At 42.8% G+C, this 22,253-nt stretch overlaps 1 protein-coding gene across 1 annotated transcript in view; it reads right to left on the bottom strand.

Annotated features, from left to right (window-relative positions):
* Positions 1-1,058: 1,058 nt before the first annotated feature.
* The window catches only part of NUP93 (nucleoporin 93), a 92,074-nt gene continuing 70,879 nt past the window's right edge, over positions 1,059-22,253 (bottom strand). The window contains exons 7-21 of the mRNA XM_080937377.1: positions 19,886-19,975; positions 18,490-18,629; positions 14,530-14,662; positions 13,201-13,358; positions 11,679-11,844; positions 11,293-11,386; positions 10,190-10,381; positions 9,403-9,602; positions 9,121-9,165; positions 7,773-7,889; positions 6,687-6,805; positions 5,962-6,079; positions 5,314-5,397; positions 2,846-2,974; positions 1,059-1,195 (exon numbers count right to left, since the gene is read on the bottom strand). Coding sequence (XP_080793503.1) covers positions 1,085-1,195; positions 2,846-2,974; positions 5,314-5,397; positions 5,962-6,079; positions 6,687-6,805; positions 7,773-7,889; positions 9,121-9,165; positions 9,403-9,602; positions 10,190-10,381; positions 11,293-11,386; positions 11,679-11,844; positions 13,201-13,358; positions 14,530-14,662; positions 18,490-18,629; positions 19,886-19,975 — 1,896 coding nt within the window. The 3' untranslated portion in view covers positions 1,059-1,084. The remainder of the gene's footprint in view (positions 1,196-2,845; positions 2,975-5,313; positions 5,398-5,961; positions 6,080-6,686; positions 6,806-7,772; positions 7,890-9,120; positions 9,166-9,402; positions 9,603-10,189; positions 10,382-11,292; positions 11,387-11,678; positions 11,845-13,200; positions 13,359-14,529; positions 14,663-18,489; positions 18,630-19,885; positions 19,976-22,253) is intronic.

The raw sequence follows: 22,253 nt of genomic DNA, 5'->3' as shown, positions 1-22,253 counted from the left end.
TATCCTGTGATAAGAGATTTCTCCCTAGAAACAAAATCCCTTTTCAAGAGCCCATGGGAAAATATGTTCCTGAAGAGCAGACCTTGCTCAACTGGCTGACTCAGGAGCAAATGCTCATTTTGATCTTTCTAGTTTAGTTCAGGGTTATTCGTCCTGTGGGAGAAGTAAGGGCAGTAAAAGATGACAACTACTGCTCAGGGACCAAATACCCAGAATGCAGATGCAAATGGTTTCCGTATGTGAGACATGCAGAATGAGTCCATGGACTTTGCTTCCGTGAGTCTTGAAGGTATCTAGGTAGATCAACTGAGTGCCAAAGAAGAGAAGTTTAAAAGTTCTTTATGAGAGGGGAGTGTGGAGTCAGCCCTCGGCAGAGCAGAATAGTGAATAGGCTCACCCACCCTGTACCGTGAGCTGGGTACTTGAACCTCTTCCATTCTAGCAGGTCGAAGCCCATGCTTCAATTCACCACTGTAACTAAAGGCCAGCAGACTAGTCACCTAGAATCTTGGCTGAGGAATGAGGGATGATTTGGAGCTGGATGACCTCAAAGGCTACTTAAGAGAACAGCAGCACTTGGTATTTTACCCACAGATTTTATACCACCCAAGGTTGGCTTTACACTCAACTACACTTGTAAAAACCACAGAGACTCTGCTATATGGTCTATGGTATCTGAGTGAACAGGAGTCCAAAGGCTTTGATTCCTTGCTCATGGTGGGTAGTTTTTAATCATTTAAAGTCACATTGGCCAAATTCATACACCTATGTAGCCTCTCATTCTCTGGCCCCAAAACTGTTGACAACATTTTCCAGGTAAACACACACACACACACACACACACACACACACACACACACACACACACACCCCAAAACAAGAAAACAACCTAAAATTTTAAAGGAAAAAAAGAAAAAAATGTTTAAAAGAAATACAAATCAAAGAAATTTATTGGTATTGACAAAAATACATAATACAAAAAACAAAACACAACACAACAGAAACAAAACTGGAAACCCACCCCAGCTGGCCCACGAGCCTAATATACTGACTGTGCAGTCCCAGACCCCATCAAACACAGTGCTTAATTCATGAGGACCTCCATCTGCACCAGCCTGGCATTAGTGTCCCCAGACGTCCGGTACGGTATCATCCCAGCAAAGGTAATCAGGGCTCTGGCTTGACTTCGAAGTTGCTGAGAGAAAAGGGGTCAAGACAGAAAACTGGTTAACTGTCAGGTCAGGGTGAGGCATACACCAACCTCTTTTATGTTGGGCACTTGGTGTCAAGAACATCTCAGTCTCCACTGCCACATTATTCCAGCTTCATGTCCCTTTAACAAAACCTGTCCATTGGGGCCCCATTTCACAGGGCATCAGAGCTTTTGATTGAACAAAGGCTGAAGACTGCCAGGAAGCTGCCTCACCTCACTACACCTGGCTATCTTCTACATGGCTAAAGCTTCAGAACGCCTGCTCACTTCCTGAGCCTCTTCTCCTAGCTAGCTTCTGTTTACCATCTCTGCAGAAACCCAAGTGTCTAGTGCCCGACAGAGCCCTGGCAGTGCCACCTTGCAGGCTCTGTCCCTGCAATCTGAGCCACTCTTCTCATCCTCTCTCCCATGTCCCTCCTTTTCTCTCTCCAGGACACAGGGCACTTTTCTGAAAACAGTATTTTATCAAATTTCTGGACTGTTGTAGGAGGTAAAAAGAGGGCCCTACAAGTTTAAAACCAAATCTTTCTAGTAACTGAAAAAAGAGAACCCAATTTCCAAGTGATAAATTATTGAACACAGAACAGAGAAATTTAGGAGGGGGTGTACACAAGACTAGACTGTCAAGTATATGGTACCCTTAATGTCCTAATAAAAAGAAATTGTACTCTGTGATGAGAACCCTCATGGTATTCCTTTCAAGGTAAACAAAAACACCTAGGCTATCGTACCAATTCTGATTCTTTAAATGAGTTCTGGAGAAGGTTAGGCAAAAGGATTTGGCAGCACTTCATGCTTTAAACTGAGCAGGCAGCTTTGATAAATAAGTTTCTACTCAGTGCCATCCATCTCTACCTCTCATAGTAAAATAAGAAATACAGAATAGATTGGGCATAGAGACACACACTCTTAATCCCAGCATGTGAGAGGCAGTAGCATGCAGCTCTCTGTGAGTTCAAGGCCAGCCTGGTCTACAGAGTGAGTTTTAGGACAGCCAAGACTATGTAGAGAGACCTATCCTGGAAGGAGAAGGAAGAGAAGAAGAAGGAGAAGAAGGAGGAGGAAGAGGGGGAGGAGGAAGAGGTAGAAGAGGAGGAGAAGAAGGAGAAGGAGAAGAGGAGGAAGAAAGAAAGGGAAGAGGAAGAGGTGTTGAGTCCCAGGATCCAAACCACTAGACTATTTATCATAGATACTGATAAAAGCCCTACAGGAAATTATACCCAGCCTCTCCCAACTCTTTGAGGAGCCAGCCCTAGCACAAACAAGTGTTCTCTATATCAGGTTTTCAATAAAGAATGTACTAATCAAAAAAGCAAAATACAGTATTGTTGAAAGTGTTCACCCCTGATCAAGACTCAAAGTAACCTTGTATTATAAAATACAGAAAATCCCATGGAACCAACTACAAATCAGCATTTTGTTTGAATTCTACCCCATCTCTACCCCTAGTGTGAGAGCAGCAGCAATCCCACTGTTTGATTTCTCCCAGGAGCTTCCTGTGTAAGGTTTATACTAGTGCTGGGTTCCAAGTAAAGAGTGGTTGGAATCATGTGGTTAAAAAGGACTAGGAGATGGGATTCCAAACCAGCAAGGGATTCTCAGCAATGTTTCTCAGGAATGCCAGGATCTTACAGAATCACGGTCTTCGATGACTCGCTGGGGCCTGGTTGCTGAAGATGGACTTGTTCCCTTGAGCCTCTTAAACTGTGTGAACAGGATGTTCATAGTGGCAAGAAGAACTTCAGAGAGGTTGTGTCTGATCTACAGAAAAAAGATACAAAAAACCTAATATCTAAGGTATACAAAGAACTCAAAAAGCTAGACACCAGAGAATCAAATAACCCTATTAAAAAATGGGGTACAGAGCTAAACAAAACGTTCTCAGTTGAGGAATATCGAATGGCTGAGAAATATCTGAGGACGTGCTCGACATCTTTAGACATCAGGGAAATGCAAATCAAAACAACCCTGAGATTCCACCTCATACCAGTCAGATTGGCCAAGATCCAAAACTCAGACGACAACAGATGCTGGCGAGGGTGCGGAGAAAGAGGAACCCTTCTCCACTGTTGGTGGGGTTGCAAACTAATACAACCACTCTGGAAATCAGTCTGGCGATACCTCAGAAAATTGGACATAATACTACCTGAAGACCCAGCTATTCCACTTCTGGGCATATACCCCAGAGACACCTTAGTACACAACAAAGATATATGCACCACAATGTTCATAGCAGCTCTATTTATAATAGCCAGAAGCTGGAAAGAACCCAGATGTCCTTCAGAAGATGAATGGATACAAAAATTGTGGTACATTTACACAATGGAATACTACTCAGCCACCAGAAACAATGACTTGACCAAATTCTTAAGAAAATGGCTGCATCTAGAGAATCTCATCCTGAGTGAGATAACCCAGTCACAAAAGAACAGACATAATATGCAGTCACTGATAATGGGATGCTAACCCCAGAGGCTCGCACTGCCCCAGAAACAACTCACAGACTGTATGAAGTCCAAGAAATAAAGAAAACAAAACAAAACAAAAAAATCTCTATACAACATGAAAACTTTGACTATTTCCATGTTACATTTTGTTTTACATGTACTTTATGCTCATTGTAACTATTAAGTTTTCAATGCATACTATCAAACCTTTAAAAAAATCAAGTACTGACTAAAAAATATATTCATATAGTTCTATGTAAAAATTATTTTAAAATCTGAAAAAAAGTACTGACAAAAATGTATTGTATAATTTTATGCAAACAATGCTTAAAATCTGTACATTTATCTTTGTTTTGTAAAATAAAGTTGTTAAAAAAAAAGCCTCAGGCTGAAACAGTGTCTGAAAAAGTGCTCCAAATGATAAGCATTTTCCTTAATTTTTAAACAATTGGCTGTATTGTAAAGGCACTGGAATAATCATCTATGTTTGGAAAATAAAATATACTTAACTGTGAAAAAAAAAAGATACAAAAAACAAAAAACACCTAGAATAAGAGAAGGGGCCCAGTCCCCAAGAATATGCCTCTGCCTGGCCATGCTTCAGCCCACAGCTGCCAATGGAGAACAACAGTCAAAAGGGAACTGGTGGCATCACGATGCCCAGAGTGTCAGCAAACTCCTGGAACTGCTGCTCACTGGCCCTTCTCCCTGATCCTTTATGATACTTTGGTGGGGTAGCATGCCAGAAACACAGGCAGCACCTGTAAGCATGGAGGCTCTGCTGTCAGCATAATGAGACCAGGGTATCTGCATTTAGTATGATGGCTAACCAGGTCCCTGCAGCCCCCCACTGCCTCAGGCCTGTCTACCTGTCTTCACTGGCCCTTCACTGGCAAGTGCACAGGGACAGAGCTGGGTATATTACTTTAGCCCATGATGCACTGAACCTTGTATCTAGGGGAAGGTAAGAAACAACACAGAAATGATGGCTGATAGCAGACTCCTCCCCCAGTGTGGAGCAGTGGTTAGTAGTGTCTCTCACTGAACCTGCAGCCCAGCATTTTGGCTGGCAACCCCAATCCCACCCCTGGTGCTAGGGTTACAGAGATGTGCTGCCATGACTAACTTCTATATTCCCTACTGTTAGGCAGGCAGTGAGCATCCAAACTCAGACCTTCTACCTACCATCACACTTATCCAGTGAGCCACCTTCCCAGCTCCAGCTTTTTATTTTAACATACCCAATAACTCCAAGAATTTAGTTAGCCACCTGAACTGGATTTTAAGAATGGGTCCAATTTCAGCTATCTTGGTGGTCTGTGAGTTCATACAATGAGTTCTTAGATAAAAGGGTTCTGGTTGACCTATGAGTCTGGCTTAATTCTCTCACTGTCTATGCACCAGAGATTATTTTAACACTTAAATATTTCTACAGGGTGCATGAGTACACCCCATGATTTGCACCCCACTTACCCAAGGTCTGCCTCAATATATAAAGTAGAGAGCAATTAAGGGAGACATTCATCATCTCCTGTGAGCTTCCACACATACCCATGAAGACATAGAAAACATACATAGCACATGCATAGATACAATTAAAAAAATAAAGCTTTCAGTTTTGGAAGGGATGAAAACAGAGAGAGAGAGACTCACTTCGTCACTGAAGTTTCTGAATGCAGCCACCCTTTCTTCCACACTTTCCTGATTCAGAGGCACCAGCTTCAAGCGGTCAATAATCTGTTTTATACAAGACATCACCAGCCATATGATACAACAATATAGTCACCTCCTCTCCCCACAAAACGACAGAAAATGCTGATCTCCCTGTACATAAAAGCTTTGATCCTGATAATGGTGCATGTCTTTAGCTCCAGCACGATGGAGGCAGAGGCAGGTGGATCTCTGCAAGTTCGAGGCCAGCCTGGTCTACAGAGTGAGTTTCAGGACTGCCAGGGCTACATAGAAAACCCTGTCTCAAAAAAAAAACCAACGAAAAAAAAAAACAAAAAGCAAAAACAAAAAAAACAAACAACAACAAAAAAAAACAAAAACGCCTCGAAAACAGTAGCTTTAATCCTAACTTACTAACTTCATTTTTTTTAAATTTCCAGACCCAATTCTAAATAGAGATTTCTTTTAGAAGCCTGTTTCTGTATTAAAGGGGAGAAAGAAAAGCGCCTGGTGATGGCGTTAGTGGGTGGGGGGCAGAAATCTTTAGATTCTCAGGATCACACCTATCTTCATCATTTAACAGGTATGTTGGTAGTGACCTGTACTTCAAACACTCTTGCAGAAACTTACATCAAAGGCTCTGTCAATATGACCACTGTGATACTCGTCAAAAAAGGTGATCAAGTCCAAGAGGAGATAGAATGTAGAGTCCACAAACTTGTTTGCACTTATTCCCTGAGCCCTGTACCTAAAAGACAAAAAAGAGGGGTTCTGAGGGGAGCAAGAGTAGAGATGGATTTCCACAGAATCCTAACCTAGATATGTCAGCCCCCTGAGCTCTCTGGACGGGCATGAGGGAGAGTAGTTCATTTTGATGTTGTGAAGGGCTGACTACTATAGATCTAGCAATACTCTACCACACACGTTCTAAGTAAAGCATGCTTCTCTAGCACCCCCCATCAATTCTGCAGCCAAGTTTTTAGGAAGGAGAAGAGAACCCCGTGGTCTAAAGAGCCTAAAGGCTAATGCTAGGGACTAATGCTTAAGTGAGAGGCCTCACTTGCTAAAGGGTGTCTTATATTGTTTCAGGAAAGCACCTCAAACCCAGTCTCCTCTGGAGTTAAACTGGTTAGTCTGAGAACTCAGAAACTTTACTGGGGATCAAGGTAGATTCTATAGCAGTGTCCGAAAAACCAGAAAACCCCCTATTACCATCATTGAAGGACATTCTGAAAGAAGGTGAATTAGTGTAATAATCTCTGGACACTGCTAGTGCCTAGTGAAGCTGAACACACAGTAGGGCTGACACAGTGACCTGGCACCCTTGGGCCCCACTGAGCAGGCCTGGGCCTTACCGCTCCGCAATGGAGAGGGCCATGTTCTTCAGCCTTTCCTTGTTAGACTGTGGGGCGCTGATCTGTGGGACAACAGGGCTCAGCAGCTTGTTCATCAGCTCCAGCACCTTGTCAGCATTCTGTTTTTAAGAGTAAGGAAACAATTAACAAAAGGGCAAACCCATTACACAAAATAAAACCAGCAACTTTCTGGGGTGATGAACAGAACTATTCTTTATCCTGAGACGGGGCTGTGTGGACACAGCCATTGACAGCTCATCCAAAGTATGCCTACCATTGCATATTTTCCTATGTCCTAGTTAGATCTCAATACAACATTTTTAAATTTAGGTAATCAACCTTTTTGTCTGACTGTCTTTATTTATTTAAAGATATATTTATTTATATGAGTACACTGTAGCTGTCCTCAGACACACCACAAGAGGGCATCAGATCCTATTACAGATGGTTGTGAGCCACTATGTGGTTGCTGGGAATTAAACTCAGGACCTCTGCAGAGCAGTCAGTGCTCTTAACTGCTGAGCCATCTCTACAGTCCTAGGAAATCTTTCTTTATTTAAAAAAGATTTATTTATTTTTATCTTTTTGTGTGTATGTGTTTTGCCTGCATGTATGTATGCATGTCATGTACATACAGAGGACAGAAAAGGGATCAGATCTTCTGGAACTGGAGTTATGAAGAACTGTGAGCTACCATGTGGGTGCTCTTAGGAAGAGTAACATGAGCCACCTCTCCAGCACCAGGACACCTTTCTTTTTATATCACCTAAGTATTCAGTGCTTATTACATAACCCAGGCTCTTAGACTACACACTGTTGGCCACTACCATAGGGAACCACAGTGGCTTTGACAATGTCTACAGGAGTCTTTCATTATGTTCTTATTTGGCTATAGATACTTTTTGGACAGTTAGAATTCTGTAAAATAGGAGAAAATGCTTTGGCAGGAACAGTGGTAACAGACAGTATGCAGAGGCTTGAGCATTTATGCCAAAAGGCCAGCAGGCAGAGCTATTGAGCACAGAGAAAGGAGAGGAGGGGAAGAGGGGGGAGGGGGAGTGGAGGAGAGGGGTGAAAGGCATTTACCTTGGCAAGGTCATAGAGCTTGGCTGCTTCTTCAAAGAGTCCTTTATTTTCTGCCACGGAAGCAACTTTGTTGATTATAGGCTTTGTGTCACTGGTAAACTTATCTATGACTCCAGGCTGACAAGACAAATATCAAGGGGGAGGGAAAGACTCAACATCCAGCAGCAACTGTACCATGGAGCACTTGAACTGGAAATGCTTCTTGGCCCAGCCAGATTTGGGCTCTTCTGAAGACATAAGGCCACACAACATGACCATGGAAAGAAAGACAGGCACATTTAATGGAAGTACCATGGAGTCAGCTATGGCAAAACAGTGGTTTCTGAGAGATTTTCCAAAATGACTAAGAGTAGGTAAAATTATTAGTGATTCTTTGCTAGCAAGCAGGGAGCTATGAGAAAATAATTTCAGGACTTTTGATTTGCTTTCTAAGACAGATGCCAACCAAATATACAGGAAGTGGTGGTGAGGACTTTGAAAAAAAGTCTCCATCACCACTTATCAGTAGGCACTTGATCAGGAGAGTCTGATAAGCCCCAGAACACATAGGGAGGGAAGGTGGACGGCACAACACTGTGCTTAGCTATGCTAACGCTCCTTCAGGGCTGGACCATGGTGACTTGCCCCTCAATCAGTGAAATGTATGTTCAGATTTCAGTTGTGTGGTCTTGAAGAAAATAATAGTCACTTTTATTTCTGCTTCTTCATTTGGGAAACAAAAGAGAATGGTTCTTACTTTGTTGGTGATTGTCCTGAGTAAGAAGCTGCACATAGAGCACTTGGCATAGTGCCCAAGAAGGTGAGCTACCACTAGCAGTTGATCAGCCCCTCATCGGGGCTGCCAGGCAGAACCATGCAGTTTACAAAAGAAAATGGGTAGCTGTGGACACACAGGAGAGCCAGGGTCAGAACTGAGGCTTCTGCTCTTCTCTTACAGTGCCCCACGGCAGGGCAAGTCCTAGAGGAACCTCTAAGGCTCCTGGAAGATGGCCTTTCCGGGGTTGGCAGGGAGTTCTGAGTATTTAGGAATGCCTTTTGAGAGAGGTAAAGTGCATTTCTAATTTTTCCTTCTGGAGAGAGTAGACACAGGAAGCACTGATTTTTCTTCATGATTTTTGAGTCAAAAATATAACTATCTTAAGTTTTTTAAAAAAATGGCAAGCACATTTTGAACATATAAAAACACTATTTACAAATTTATAAATTTTATAAAAAGAAAAATGTGTGTAAAACTAAAGCTATCAGTTGGGTTTATAATTCCATCCTTTTAAATGTTACAATTACTGTATCCAAATGTGAATCCTATAGCATAACTCTATTGTGACAATCGAGGAATCATTTAACCTACCTTTCTACTTCCGTCGTTCTCTAGTTTCCCAAGAATCATATCAAACTGTGGGGAAAAAAGTTTACTCAGTTTACTGGTCAAGGAAATAAACATAACACACAATTCCTTAGGAAAAAGGCACAATTCCTCACACAACTCGGACACAGCGAAACTGAGATCAATATTGTCACTGTTAGAAAACAAAGCAAGTCCCATTCTGTCTCCCCCTCTAGGTCATATATAACACACAGACTAGAACGAGAACACACTGAAAACTCCAGGGTGATAAGAAAGATAACCTACCTCTCGACTTTCTATCACAAGCTCGCTCACACAGCGCAGAAACATGTTCTCTCCTTGACTGTCTTTCTCATCCCTGAGGAAGTAAAAGTACTGCAGGGCTTCTCTTGGGTCTGTGGACTCAAACTTGCGGGTGTAGAGCATGAGCAGACGCACAAAGTTCAGCCGTCGCATGCAGGGAGGGTCACCAGGCTCGTGGCTGACTGCACATGGGAACAGAAGGGCCCCTCAGCCCTGCAACCCAGGACCCATGGGAATCGAATGCACAGGCCGAGAAATGTGACTTCTGCAGTGCACTCTGCATTTCCCAGTGTGACCTCACCACTGTCCTTCACTTTCCTTTGTACAGACAGTAGAGGAGAATGTCTGTGTGGCAAATGGCCAGCACGATGGTCTTTATAGGAAATTGTACCTGACCATCATGGCTCCTGTACTGAGGAGAATGTGGTGACTCAGTTACTCACATTTACCTGTCTCTCCCACCTGGGTGGACAAGTACATAGGTGCCTAGCTGGTGTTTCCAAGGTCTTTAAAGCCAGATCCCTAATGAACATCATACTCTTGACTCCTTGTATGGCCTTGCCTGGCCACAAAGCTAGTGCCTGGCATCACTCTTGAGCACTCCAGGAAATGCCAAAGGGTTAAAACAAGCAGTCTAACAGGAATAGAAAAGCTCAAGTACCTACAGCACTCTAAATTGACCAAAATCCGGAGTGCTGCCATTTCACCACTATGACCAATGGGGATAATAATGCTATGGTCACATTGATGCTAAGACCTAAATACTCACGGAGCTGAGCACTCTGCCCAGAGGACTTTAAAAGCAGCTTTAGCTCAAACAGCACCAGGGCCACATGGACAGCATGGCAGCGCAGCCGCTCCATGCGGAAGAGAAAGGCAATGGCAGCTTCAAACTGTGCAGTCAGGAACAGCACTTGGAAGTACAGGAAGGGCTGCTGGTTCACCGTGAAGTGGGACTCGCCTGCAGGAGAGGAGGTAAAACCTACTCAGAAGGAAGCTGCCACAGCTGACTCTGGGTATCTACTGGTCTTGTTGGGTGAAGAGAAAGCAGTAATATGAGCCTAAAGTAACTGAAAGGACCGTGGGCACAGTAAACTACACGAAATATGACCTGAAGCCAGGCACGATAATGCAAGTCTCTAACACTTTTAGTCACAGCAACAGAAAGACAGAGACAGGCAGATCTCTGTGGATTCAAGGCCATTCTGACTTACAAACTAGTTCCACAATATCCAGAGAGAAACCTTGGCTTAAAAAAACAAGACCCAGTTTCTCTACCTTCTCTAGGCCTCACTCATGGTTGGCAAGCAGGGTCCTGTAATAAAAATCTAAGCTGTTTGCATCAGAAAGGAAAGAAATAGTTAAAGATGTGAAGTGACAGTTGTCTTCAACATACAAAGATAAAAACTGCAAAGCTGAAGTATAGCTGGATTCACAGAATCCTGAGCTCAGTAACAGCAACTATAGTCACTGACCCTACACTTCCTAGAACTGTTCAACAATGAGGAAGTCAAATGTATAATCAAATGTGACCAACCACCAGCAAGATCTGCAAGGCAGCAACTAAGACCTCATTCACATCTCTCCCAAGGAAGAACTAGAAAAATGTCTATGTCCATGGAAGTCACAGGTTTCTTTTTTTCTTTTGGCAGGACCAGAGATCAATCAAATTGAAGGTCTCCAGTATGGCAGCTGAGCTACAGCCCTGAACCCTTTTATTCTTATTCTATGAACCAATATATATATATATATCACTAAGTTGCCCAGGCTAGCCTGGAACTCAGGATATTCCTGCCTCAGTCTCTCAAGTATCCTAGTAATGTATATTTCTTAATGCATAGTTGTCTGTACCTGATTGAAAATGGATCTTACCATAGTCTTCTAGCAGCTGCTTCTGGAACTGTGAGAGAGTGAGCCTGTCTTGTGGTGAGCTGGTGCCGTCATCATCAAAACACACCTGGTTCAACTAAATCCAAAGGGGAAGCAAACACATCATGCAAACTACACCCTCAACCACATGTAGAGCTGCAGCTGGAGGCTGCAGGACACACTGTGGTTCTTGGGGTTGGGCTGGATTTTAGTAGAGCAAGGTCTTAAATTCCATCCCTAGCAATGCAAAAGGGGAAGGGAAGTGGGGGAAGAAGAGGGAAGGGAAAAAGAAAAGAGAAAGCTAAAGGTGTAGTTCTTAGCACCACATAAACATCATGCATTATAGGGGTAGAGCGTAAAGAACTTAGGCCAAAGGACACTGTGCCTACTTTTAACCACAGGTAGTCCTCAGTCTTGTCTGCTACTTCACTCTGGTTGTCGGTGATGTCACATCTCCCAATGATACAGTACACAGCTCGCTTGTAGGGGTCTGTGTTGTTCCTGAGGGCTCTGCGGTAGTGAAGCCGGAGTTTGTTTTCAGTAGCTGGAGACAATCTGCAGACAGAGAGAGAGACACAGACTCAGCAGATCCTCAAAGGTGAAGTGCAAGCATGCCCAGAACAGTGTGGAAGCTCTCCATCATCCTGAGCACAGGGCCTGCCTGCCTCACCCACTGTGTTCACCTGACTTCTAACTACTAGCACCAAATCCTTTTGCCCATCAGTCTTCTCAAGTCCTGAGACCTCCTTGGGAAGATCAGGAATGCTGTTCTACCCACTCCAGCATCCCTCAAGCAGTGACAGAGTAGGTTCTTCCCTAATCGTCTTGCTGTTTATCTGAATGCACATGTGTGGCATAAAGGCTAGAGGCCAGAGGTCAACCTTTCATACCACTCCTCAGGTGGTGTTTTCTTGATATAGTATCTCTTATTGCTCTAGAGCTTGCCAACTAGGTTACGCCTACTTGCTGGAGTCCCAGAAATCCTTCTTTTCTCAACTCACGGGTGCTGTGATCACAAGTTAGTGCTGCCATACCTAACAAGGGAGCACTTTACCACTGAGATTGCTCTGCAACCTCACCTTTCAACTGTCGTAAACCTTTGGGTCTCCACATTTACATGGGTTCACCTCCCAGATAATGGACTTGCACCCAGATCTTTGGCTCAGGATCTCCTGAGTTGGGTGCTTATGTTGCCTCACCCCAGTAGTGATCAAACACAGGGCTCTACGCATGCTGGGCAAGCAGATGTTCTACTTCTGAGCTAATCTCCAGCCCTAACCCTACTTTAAACTATATGAGCAAATCAGAGGCTTACAATGTGAGACAACCTCTTAAAGTGGCAGTGTTTGCTTTCCACAGGAACCACTGGAGTGAGCACTGCATTTCCTCTCTACACGTGCATATATACAACTGGGTTTGAATAGGAATGTGTGTCCAATTACATAAGCACAATCCCAACACTGCTTAGCGTCCCTTAGTTCAGAAAAGCTTCTCAAGGCCATGGTAAGCATTTCAATGCTAATTTCTAAACTCAATGCACTGGCTAAACTCTAGCTCCAACTTGAGTCAGGAAGCATATAGCATCCACATCCACATGGAATGAACAAAGATAATTTGTATTTAGCAGAGTGATTAACACAAAAAGTATCATTTTATTTCAGTTATTATTTTGTTAGTTTTTTGGAGACAAGGTGTCAAAATATAATCTAAGCTACCTTTGAACTCACAAAATGATGTCTCAGACTCTTGATTGCTGGGATTACAGACACACACCACCACTCTTGGCCAAAAAGTTGTATTTTATAAAACAATCAATCTTAACCTAGAAAGTATGTTCCACGTAGTCCTCCAATGTCAGGAAACTCACTAAATGCAGTGTACAGCTGCAGCAAAGCACAGCACTCACTGTACCTTCTATCCTTGCTGTTCATGTACTCCTGGAACCAGGTTTTAAATTCCCCCAGCTGGTGCTGGGCTCGACTGACGACTTGTGAAGCAGCCAGCAGGTCTCCACAGCGCATGCAGTAATATATTAATGCCCAGACAGGATGGCCTTCTACCTCTCCATCCTAAAAGACAAAAGCACAGTCAAACAAAAGCTAACTAACCACTTTCTGATGTGTGGACACCCAGCTAAGGGACCATCTATAACCCCACCATAACCCCATAAGTTAAGAGCCACTGATTGTATCCTACTCCTATATTTTGTAAACATACTAAGGTGTTCAGGAAATGCTGGGAGTAGCAATGTAGTATGGATCTGGAGTTACTGTGATTCGAACAGGGCTGGCATGTGCTTTCTCTCCTAGCCAGCAACGATGGGATTACCTTCTTTGTTTTGACAAAATAAAGGCTAAAGATGTCACTGACCAATGAAGACCATTCATCCACTTGAGCTTCTAAAACTAACTGCTACTGAACCTCCCTTGTCCCTCTAAAATGTTTGATGTCTGGACATCAAGAGCACCAAGGTGACTGACTGTCTTACCCTCCCAACAATGTGACTGCCCACCTACTTGTTACTTGTCCATGTAACAGAGCTGGGCTTGCCCTGTGCTTCACCAGTTCTTTCAGAACTCTTGGCACTCCCTTCTGTAGCAGAAGCTTCATAGACTTGACATCACATGGTATCATGTGCCCTCTTCAACACATTTAAGCTATTCAAGTCCAAATGCTCAGCCTTGGTACTCAAGGCCTTTCTTTACTAGCTAACCCAAGACTTGCTAAGCCCTAGCACATGCCTACCTACTCTAGACACTTGGCTTTCTCTGTTGTTTGCCCTCACTGTTCTCCCCTCCTGGAACAGCCTTCCAGAGTCCCACTAAGTGTGAGCCCCTGCTGTTTAAGAGTATGTATGACCTTTTATAAAGCTAGCATCTTTTATATCCACAAACCTTTGGCACAAAGCTCCAGTTTAGCTTGTACATTCTATCAGACACTGTAAGAGTCCCCCAGTTGCAAGACAAGCTAGGCAGAGGACTAAATCATACCCAATGCCGTTCTTTCAGCGATCTGGCTCAACTTCTGACATATTCCTCACTTTGTCTCTTACGCCCACATGTAAGTTTCTGAGAGTCCTTATCGTTTACCTTTTAAAACTCATCTGAGACCTGATGTTGGCCCCTCTCCTGACTCTCCTCACCCCTGGCTTCTTTACCACATGAAACTGCTTCCAACTAAGAATGCCTAAGATCAACTAGTGGCTCTGGAATGTGTCTAACCAGGCAGAGTTTCTAGTACCTGAAGTCCTGGTGAGGGAGCTGGCAGTTTAATGTTTAGAAAACTTCGAACCAGCTGGTAAGTCCCAGGCACACCACCCAGCTGTGCCTGATGCAGATTTCCAAAGACAGTCACAAGGGTGTAATTTTTATAACTGGAAAAATTTTAAAAGAAAAAAATTGGTAAAGGTTGACAACGTGTATTATATGTATACAAAGAAGCAAATTCCATTCTTATCATTGTATAGATTTTTACTACAGATACCCCAAGAATTCCTAGGGGAATGCAGCTGAGGAGTTTAAATACTTCAAGAGTAGAGCCTAATGCTCTAATGGGTTTGCATTTTAAAAAACAAAACTAATTTTAAAAAATTTTTTAATCAATTCCATGAAAAGTCAGAATTACCCAGTGAATTCCATCCTACCCTTTACCTAGACTACCATGTTCTGACATTTGTATGTGTTTCCTATCTCTGCACTTCTTATCTCTCACCCAAACACACATAGGAACGTGGTTTTGTTTATTCCCAGAAGCATTTAAAATGTTATGAAAAGATAGTTACCTGACCTACTAACATTTCAGCCATGTACTTCCTAAAAGCCAGGACATTTTCCTATCTAACCCAAATACCATTATGACACCCAGAGATTGAATATTAACAAGCTACTATCTAAAGCACAAATGGACCTGACCTGATTCCTATGTTTATATTCACAATCCACCCAACCCCACTTCTGTTTGCTTGAGACAGGGTCTTACTCTGTAGTCCTGGCAGTTCTGAAACTTGGGGGTGGGGGTGGGGGCACTTTGGACTCATAGTGATTCTTCTGCCTCAGCCTCCCAAGTACTAGAACTACAGCACCCAATAGTTTGTTTTCTTTCTAATCCCAGATTCAACATGTAAAAAACAAGGAAGAAACTGCCCACTGTTCTCATTCCTTGAGTCCAGGGAGTTCTCCCACCTTTCTTCCTTTCAAGACACCCACCTGTTTGGAGAACCAAGAAAAGCTGTCTGACAGACTGCCTTACAGCTGCATCATTTCCATGTGACTCAACTCAGGTTTAAGTTGTTGCCTCCCAGTAACAAACTCTTCAAACACAGTGAGGGTCTTACAATGAGAGTCTGCTACTGGCAGCTACTACATATGGTTCTCTTGGCTACAAAGCACTAACTGATCTTTCCATTATAATAGTCTACTATAAGACACTTCTAGTACTCAAGAAACAATCTGTGTCTGTGTGGCTACTCTTGTCCACTATCAACATTTTATCTTACCTAACTTTTAGCTCCCATTGGCAGTCCATGCTAAACTATTATTACAGCAGTGACTACAAATGCTACCATCCCACCATCATTCCCCTACTTTGTACCATGTTTCCTTTTAAGTGCTTCTATTCCAATATTAGTCCATACTATAATCAGAACCTTCTAAACACGTTTCTGTTGAGAACATAACTGACGGCCTCAAAAAGTCAGGTACCCCATGAGCACAAAGACATGCAATATCGATTAGATGCTGTGAGCAAGTGAGAAGAGAAAGGGGGGAAGATGGTGGATAGACACAAAGGCCAATTTCAGAGAACAAATTATAAAACTTGATGCGGTTAATAATAATGGTGTTCAAGAATTAAAATGAACTATGCAAAACTATATATCATATATATCTAGATAATAACTGTACAAAAAAATAAAACTAAACTAAATACTCATGACAAAAGAGGGAGAAAACTACAAAGAGGCAAAGAACACCTCTGGGTGTGAGGAATAGGAACTTCTCTTCTTTTTTGCAGGTCTTCTTTTCAGTACTTTCCAAAATTTCTATAAAAATCATATGTAATGAAAAAGAAGCACAAGGTAACTTAATAAATGCACCCTCTCCACCACTGTAAGTATTTAAATGCACAAGATGAAAGAACAGAGTTCTATGTAGTAGCCAACAAACAGATGCCCACTACTACCTTTTCCAACTTGCAACAAGATGTGTGTGCTGGCAAGATCCTAAATTAAAAAATCCTAAACTCTTGAGAACCAAGACAAATATATCCTGCCTCAAGCCTTGGAACATGGAAGGGACAGACCAAGCCTGTATTTTCTCAACAACTAAGGTGGAAATGGTCTATCCAAAGTCTGAAGACTTATTAATAAAACCTTTACACACAGAGAGACTAGAGAAATTAAACAATCCCCTTTTACAGCTCTGGATTCTTATAATAGGAATGGTAACGACTGAGGGTGAACATTTCATGTCACTAAGATGTAATTAAGTGTGATATTTGATATGAAAACCAGTTCCCTGAAGCATCAAGTGTGATTTCCCTCAAGGAACTTCCTAATGAAGTACTATTTTGCTGACAAAAAGCAACCACACTGCAAGGCTGCAATTCAGCTAGTATACTCAACTAAGCATTGTCCTCACAAGCCAGCAGGGTGACACCCAGCACCCTGTCTCTATTTAGAGTCTGTTGTACACTCCTTACTGTCCCTACTGGGATTCCACAGACTTTCACAAAGACAATGAATGGTGCTGGCCTGATAATGAAGTGGAAAACAGGGTATGAGGAACCATCAACGAACCTCTCAGCAACCAACTCTGATTAGTGAGGAGGTGGCAAAAAAGCCCAGGCACAAAGCACTGGTCTCAGCAGCTATGCAGAGCTCTGACTCTGGTTAACTGGGTAGGGCCAGTGTACTGGTTTGTTTTATGTGTCAACTTGACACAAGCTGGAGTTATCACAGAAAAAGGAGTCTCCCTTGAGGAAATGCCTCCATGAGATCCAGGTGTAAGGCATTTTCTCAGTTAGTAATCAAGGGTGGGAGGGCCCATTGTGGGTGGTGCCATCCCTGGGCTGGTACTCTTGGGTTCTATAAGAAAGCAAGTTGAGCAAGCCAGGGGAAGCAAGCCAGTAAGTAACATCCCTCTATGGCCTCTGGATCAGCTCCTGCTTCCTGACCTGCTTGAATTCCAGTCCTGACTTCCTTTGGTGATGAACAGCAATGTGAAAGTGTCAGCTGAAATGACCCTTTCCTTTCCTCCTTGCTTCTTGGTCATGATGTTTTGTGCAGAAATAAAAACCCTGACTAAGACAGCCAGGAAGAGTAAAGTTACAGGGGCCTAGCTAAGGGTTCCAAGCCATTTATTGCAAGAGTGAGTTGAAAAGCTGTTAGAAAACAAAGGAACCTGAGGAGTGAATGCATACCCATATAAGGAAATTATGATTATGACCCAAGTCATTATGATCTAATCAACATGGCTCTATGTTAGAGAAATAAAAGAGATATCAACAGTGTGGGGAGCCGAATGCGGACACCATTACAAGATGGCGCTGGCTCCCTCACGGCTTGAGGTAAACAACTCCATATATAGTAATGCTCTTGTCAGCTAAGGCGCTGCACCCTGCTCATGCGCAGTACATAACCTATCTCTGGCCAATCCCGAGGCCTCTGGTGTCAGCAGACTGGTGACAACCAATCATGGCAAGCCCGTATGCGCTTCTCCCTATATAAGTGGACAGCTAGGGTAGTTTGGGCCCCTCGATTCCTGCTCTCCCCTTCAATCAAGAGACTCCCACAATAAAGTGTGATCTGAGAAGAATCCTCTGGTGGTGGTCGTCTTTCCTCGATGGTCAAGGAGCGCGCCACACAACAGTGCTCCCCCTACCACCCTTCCCATGTATGATTTCATCAATTGCAAAAACAGTCTGGATAGATAAGTGTTCTGACAACAGAATTAGCTCAGCTCCAGTCAGTTTAAAGTACTCCAGTTATAATATACTCAATCTCACAACTATATAAGACCGAGAAACAGGTAACTTTAGGGAAGGTAAAAGTCACTGCCACTGCCACAGTTACTCTCTCTCTCTCTCTCTCTCTCTCACACACACACACACACACACACACACACACACACACACTCACTCACAGAGAGAAAGAGAGAGAGAGAGACAGACAGACAGACAGACAGACAGAGATTGCTGCCTTACCTCTGCTCAAGGTACCCCAAGGCCTGCTTGACAAAATCCATGCGCACTTCCACACTGCTTCTGCTCTTCAGGGCATCAGTTGCTGGTGTCAGTACCACGTCTGTCATTTGTTTTACCATGGCCCACATGTCAGAAATGCTCTGCATGTAAATGAGGTTGTGTATGACAAGGCTGTAAGCATGGAGGAGTTACCTGGCTCTGACTGCAATGGTAGGCAGAATGAGGAAGGGTTGAGGTTTTATGTCTACAATGCCCCTGGCTGAAACACAGTACAGAAGATGGGCCTCTGCCTTGCCAATCATAAGAGCTCTGGACACTGATAAGTATCCCTGCCCGGCTTGGAGCTGACTTTCAGACCAATTACCATGTCAGGCCTGACAGAAGCACCTCTATCATTATAGACACATGAAAGCAAGAAGAGCTAAACCTCAGAGGGTCACCCATTAAAGAGTGAGTGAATGCATTTCTAATTACCCAGAGCTCTAGGAATTTAAACACAAGTCCTTACAATGTTCTTTTAGTTTCTTAAGGCTTAAAATAAGACACTAACCTAAATAACAAGGTTTTGTCTTCCCAGAGTCTCTCTGGGCTGCCACCGTAGCCCACCTTATCAATAAATGCCACAGCCTCCTAGTCCCCCTCCCACTCCCCCTCAAGAGTGCTCCCAGGAAAGAGGGTTTGCTTTTGTGTTCCTCTCCCCAGGCTCTGAATTTCTCCTTCAAAACATATTTTCTGGCCCCTTGGAAACACTCTAAAGATAGAACCAGAGAAATGCATCGCAGTAGGGAAAGGTTGGTTCTCGTGGCACCTCTCTCAAAAGTGAAAGCTATAGAACGAATACCAAGCAAACTAGTGAAGTCTCACTTTCGTCTTCAAATCTGTTTGTATTGACTTTTATTTTACTTCTGGGGACAAAAAGCACAATTTTGAAAAAACAAACCCGTGCAAGGGTGTGTATGCTTCTGTAATGGCCTTCCCTTCCTTCTGCCTTTCCTCTAGCACTTTCTAATGCACCCCACCCCTATCCACCCACTGGTGTTCCTTCTTAAAGAAGAAAGCTGGCCAGGGAAGTAAGAGTGTGAGGATAATAAAAATCGGAGGAGGGGATTCAAAAGGAAAATGGGCAAGTTCAAAGAGATGGCACAAACTATGCCTTCTGCCATTTGGCTGTCCTTAAAGAGCGTGCTGGTACCTGAGGAGTTAAGATGATTAAGAAGCCAAACAGGCTGTATTTTTAAAAAGCCACCATAAAAACAATCACTCCAAATTTATATAAAACACTGGAAAAAACAATGTTATCTCTTAAAACAGTCTTTCTTAGAATACTGCAGCCCAGTCAGTAAGGTGCTGACCCCATCTGAACCTTGGTTTCACCAAGGTTAGGTCTGGGCACTACCTTGTCATCAAGCTCTGCGACAGAGGCACACAGGTCCACCAGGTTAGGCTGTAGGTGTCCACTCACAATCTTCTCATTATAGATATAGATCTGAAATAAAGAAACGGCATGAGCTACTTTCATTTCCTTTTTTTTTTTATTTTTATTTTTTTTATAAAACAACTTTATTTTACAAAATAAAGATAAATGTACAGATTTTAAACATTTTTTGCTTAAAATTATACATTTTTTGTCAGTACTTTTTTTCAGTTTTTAACATAATTTTTACATAAAGCTATATGAATATATATATTTTTAGTCAGTACTTGATTTTTTTCAAGGTTTGATTGTATGCCTTGGAAACTTAATAGTTACAATGAGCTAATCATTTCCTTTTAAGATCTGAAGTCATTCTGAAGCCAGCAAGTGGTCAGTAGAAGCGTATGCTAGCCTTCCCTTCCTCAAAGTGCCTAATCATCCACAAGACCAGGTCTCCAGCTGTGGCCAGCATATTAAAGGTAACCACTGGCCCAGCCTTATAAACACCTGAAAAACATAGAGCAAGATAGCGGAAGACAATGGCCAGGGGCAAAATGGGAGATGGCACACTATAGAAACACAGGAAGGTTCTGGTAAATCCAGGTCAGAGAACTGACTGGGGTAGGGTGCAGCTGCCTTCTTCTTTGTCAGGACAGTATTTGCTACACATGTGGAATATTACTCCTAGAAAGCATCTCTGGGCCCAGCCTGAGAACTCAGTGTTTGCTGCCAGGCCTGACAACCTGAATTAAATCTAAGACCTGCATGGCAGGAGAAGAAAAGCTGATTCCCACAAGCTGTACTCTGACCACTGCCCCAAGAATCTCTGCTCTTCAGGTAAAATCTCTCTCAAGAAAAAACAAACAAAACAAAACAACCCCCCCCCCCAAAAAAAACAAACCAAACAAAAACCACAATAATTTAATGTCATGCTTAAGGTGTAAGATGATACCATTTTACTTTAGATTTGGCTTATAGAATATTAAAATAATGATGATTACAAATTAAGTTCTCCTCTTGTGGAAGAGTTTCTTTTACATCTCAAAGTTCTTGCTCTAGTGAGAAGAGGACTTCTACTCTACTTTAAATGGAGGATGCTGATGTCATTTAGCTTCCAGGGCTGTCACACAGATGAACAGGTTCTGAACCATAAGCAATTCTTACAATGAATATGTCCTAAGAGCCTCCCTTTGGAAGGCTGTATTTTATAGAGTACATAAATATTCACTGTTTACGGGAGAGACCCACTTACTGGATCCTAGGTACTAGAGGTTAAGTACTCCAGAGTTCAGCTTTTCAGATAAAGAAGCTACACTGTTTCTCCATGCATTGTACTTTTGTGGGTCTGAGCTGGTGGTGGCCACAGCAAAGAAGGGAATCACCCGGGTGAAACCTACAGGATGCTGATGTGGAGTGAGTATAGGAAAAGGAGGGCAAGTGATCTAAAAACTAGAGAAGGAAATGAAGTCTAGTGGTGAAATATGGAGTGAAAGGAAGGAGATGTCAGCTCCCTGGAGTTTGAAGCAGCAATGTTTGGTGGAAGAGCCTTTAAGACTAAATCTGTTACCATCCTGGAGTATATTCTCTGGGTTTTTTTTTGTCACTTAATATAAATCTACATTTACACTAAGAAAGCATTTAGGATATTTAACTCAACAGTGTTAAGATTTCTGATATGTGATAGTTAATGTAGAACTCCATTCATTAACTAGTAGATAAAGCAAGTCCTCTATTACGGAGCACAAGGTCTAAGTTCCTCATAGGCCTTGCTCCCTTCGTAGTCACCATCTGTTTCTATCCCTAACTCCTGTACTCCAGGGTGGCAAGAGGAGAAACAGATCAACCTGTCCTCTCAAAGTCATGGATAATGTGCAGATCTGGAGACTCTGGGGAGGAAAGAAGCAATTACAGTGAAACATAGGCTTGAGTTGCATTCCTTTATTCTAAGAGTCAGCCCCAGGTAAGTCTTGCACACAGACCTCGATCTTGATGTGTGCTTACTGATGCAAGCTGATGATCAGCAACCAGGAGCACGACCCCTGACACAACAGGAGCATCCTTACCTCCACTGCAATGCTAAGTAGTGTTGGCACACTGTGCTTATTGAAAATCCCACTCAATAAGGGTAAAAGGATCTGACTATACCATTAGCCAGCCAAATAAGTAATTCAGTTAATACAGAACCCTATTTGCTTCATTCCTGAAGAAGCTATTGCTAACATTGCCAAAAGAAACCTCTGGTCAGTGGAGAGGGAAAATCTCAATTTCCCTGCACTATCTGAGTCACGAGACTACCCCATTTAACAGAATAAAGAACAGTTGCATTGATGGTGAAATATTAACTAATCCC

The sequence above is a fragment of the Micromys minutus genome (genome assembly GCF_963924665.1).
Source record: "Micromys minutus genome assembly, chromosome: 24".
Taxonomy (NCBI): Eukaryota; Metazoa; Chordata; class Mammalia; order Rodentia; family Muridae; genus Micromys; species Micromys minutus.
Note: the sequence above shows the minus strand (reverse complement) of the source record. Positions and strands in the feature narration are given on the sequence as shown.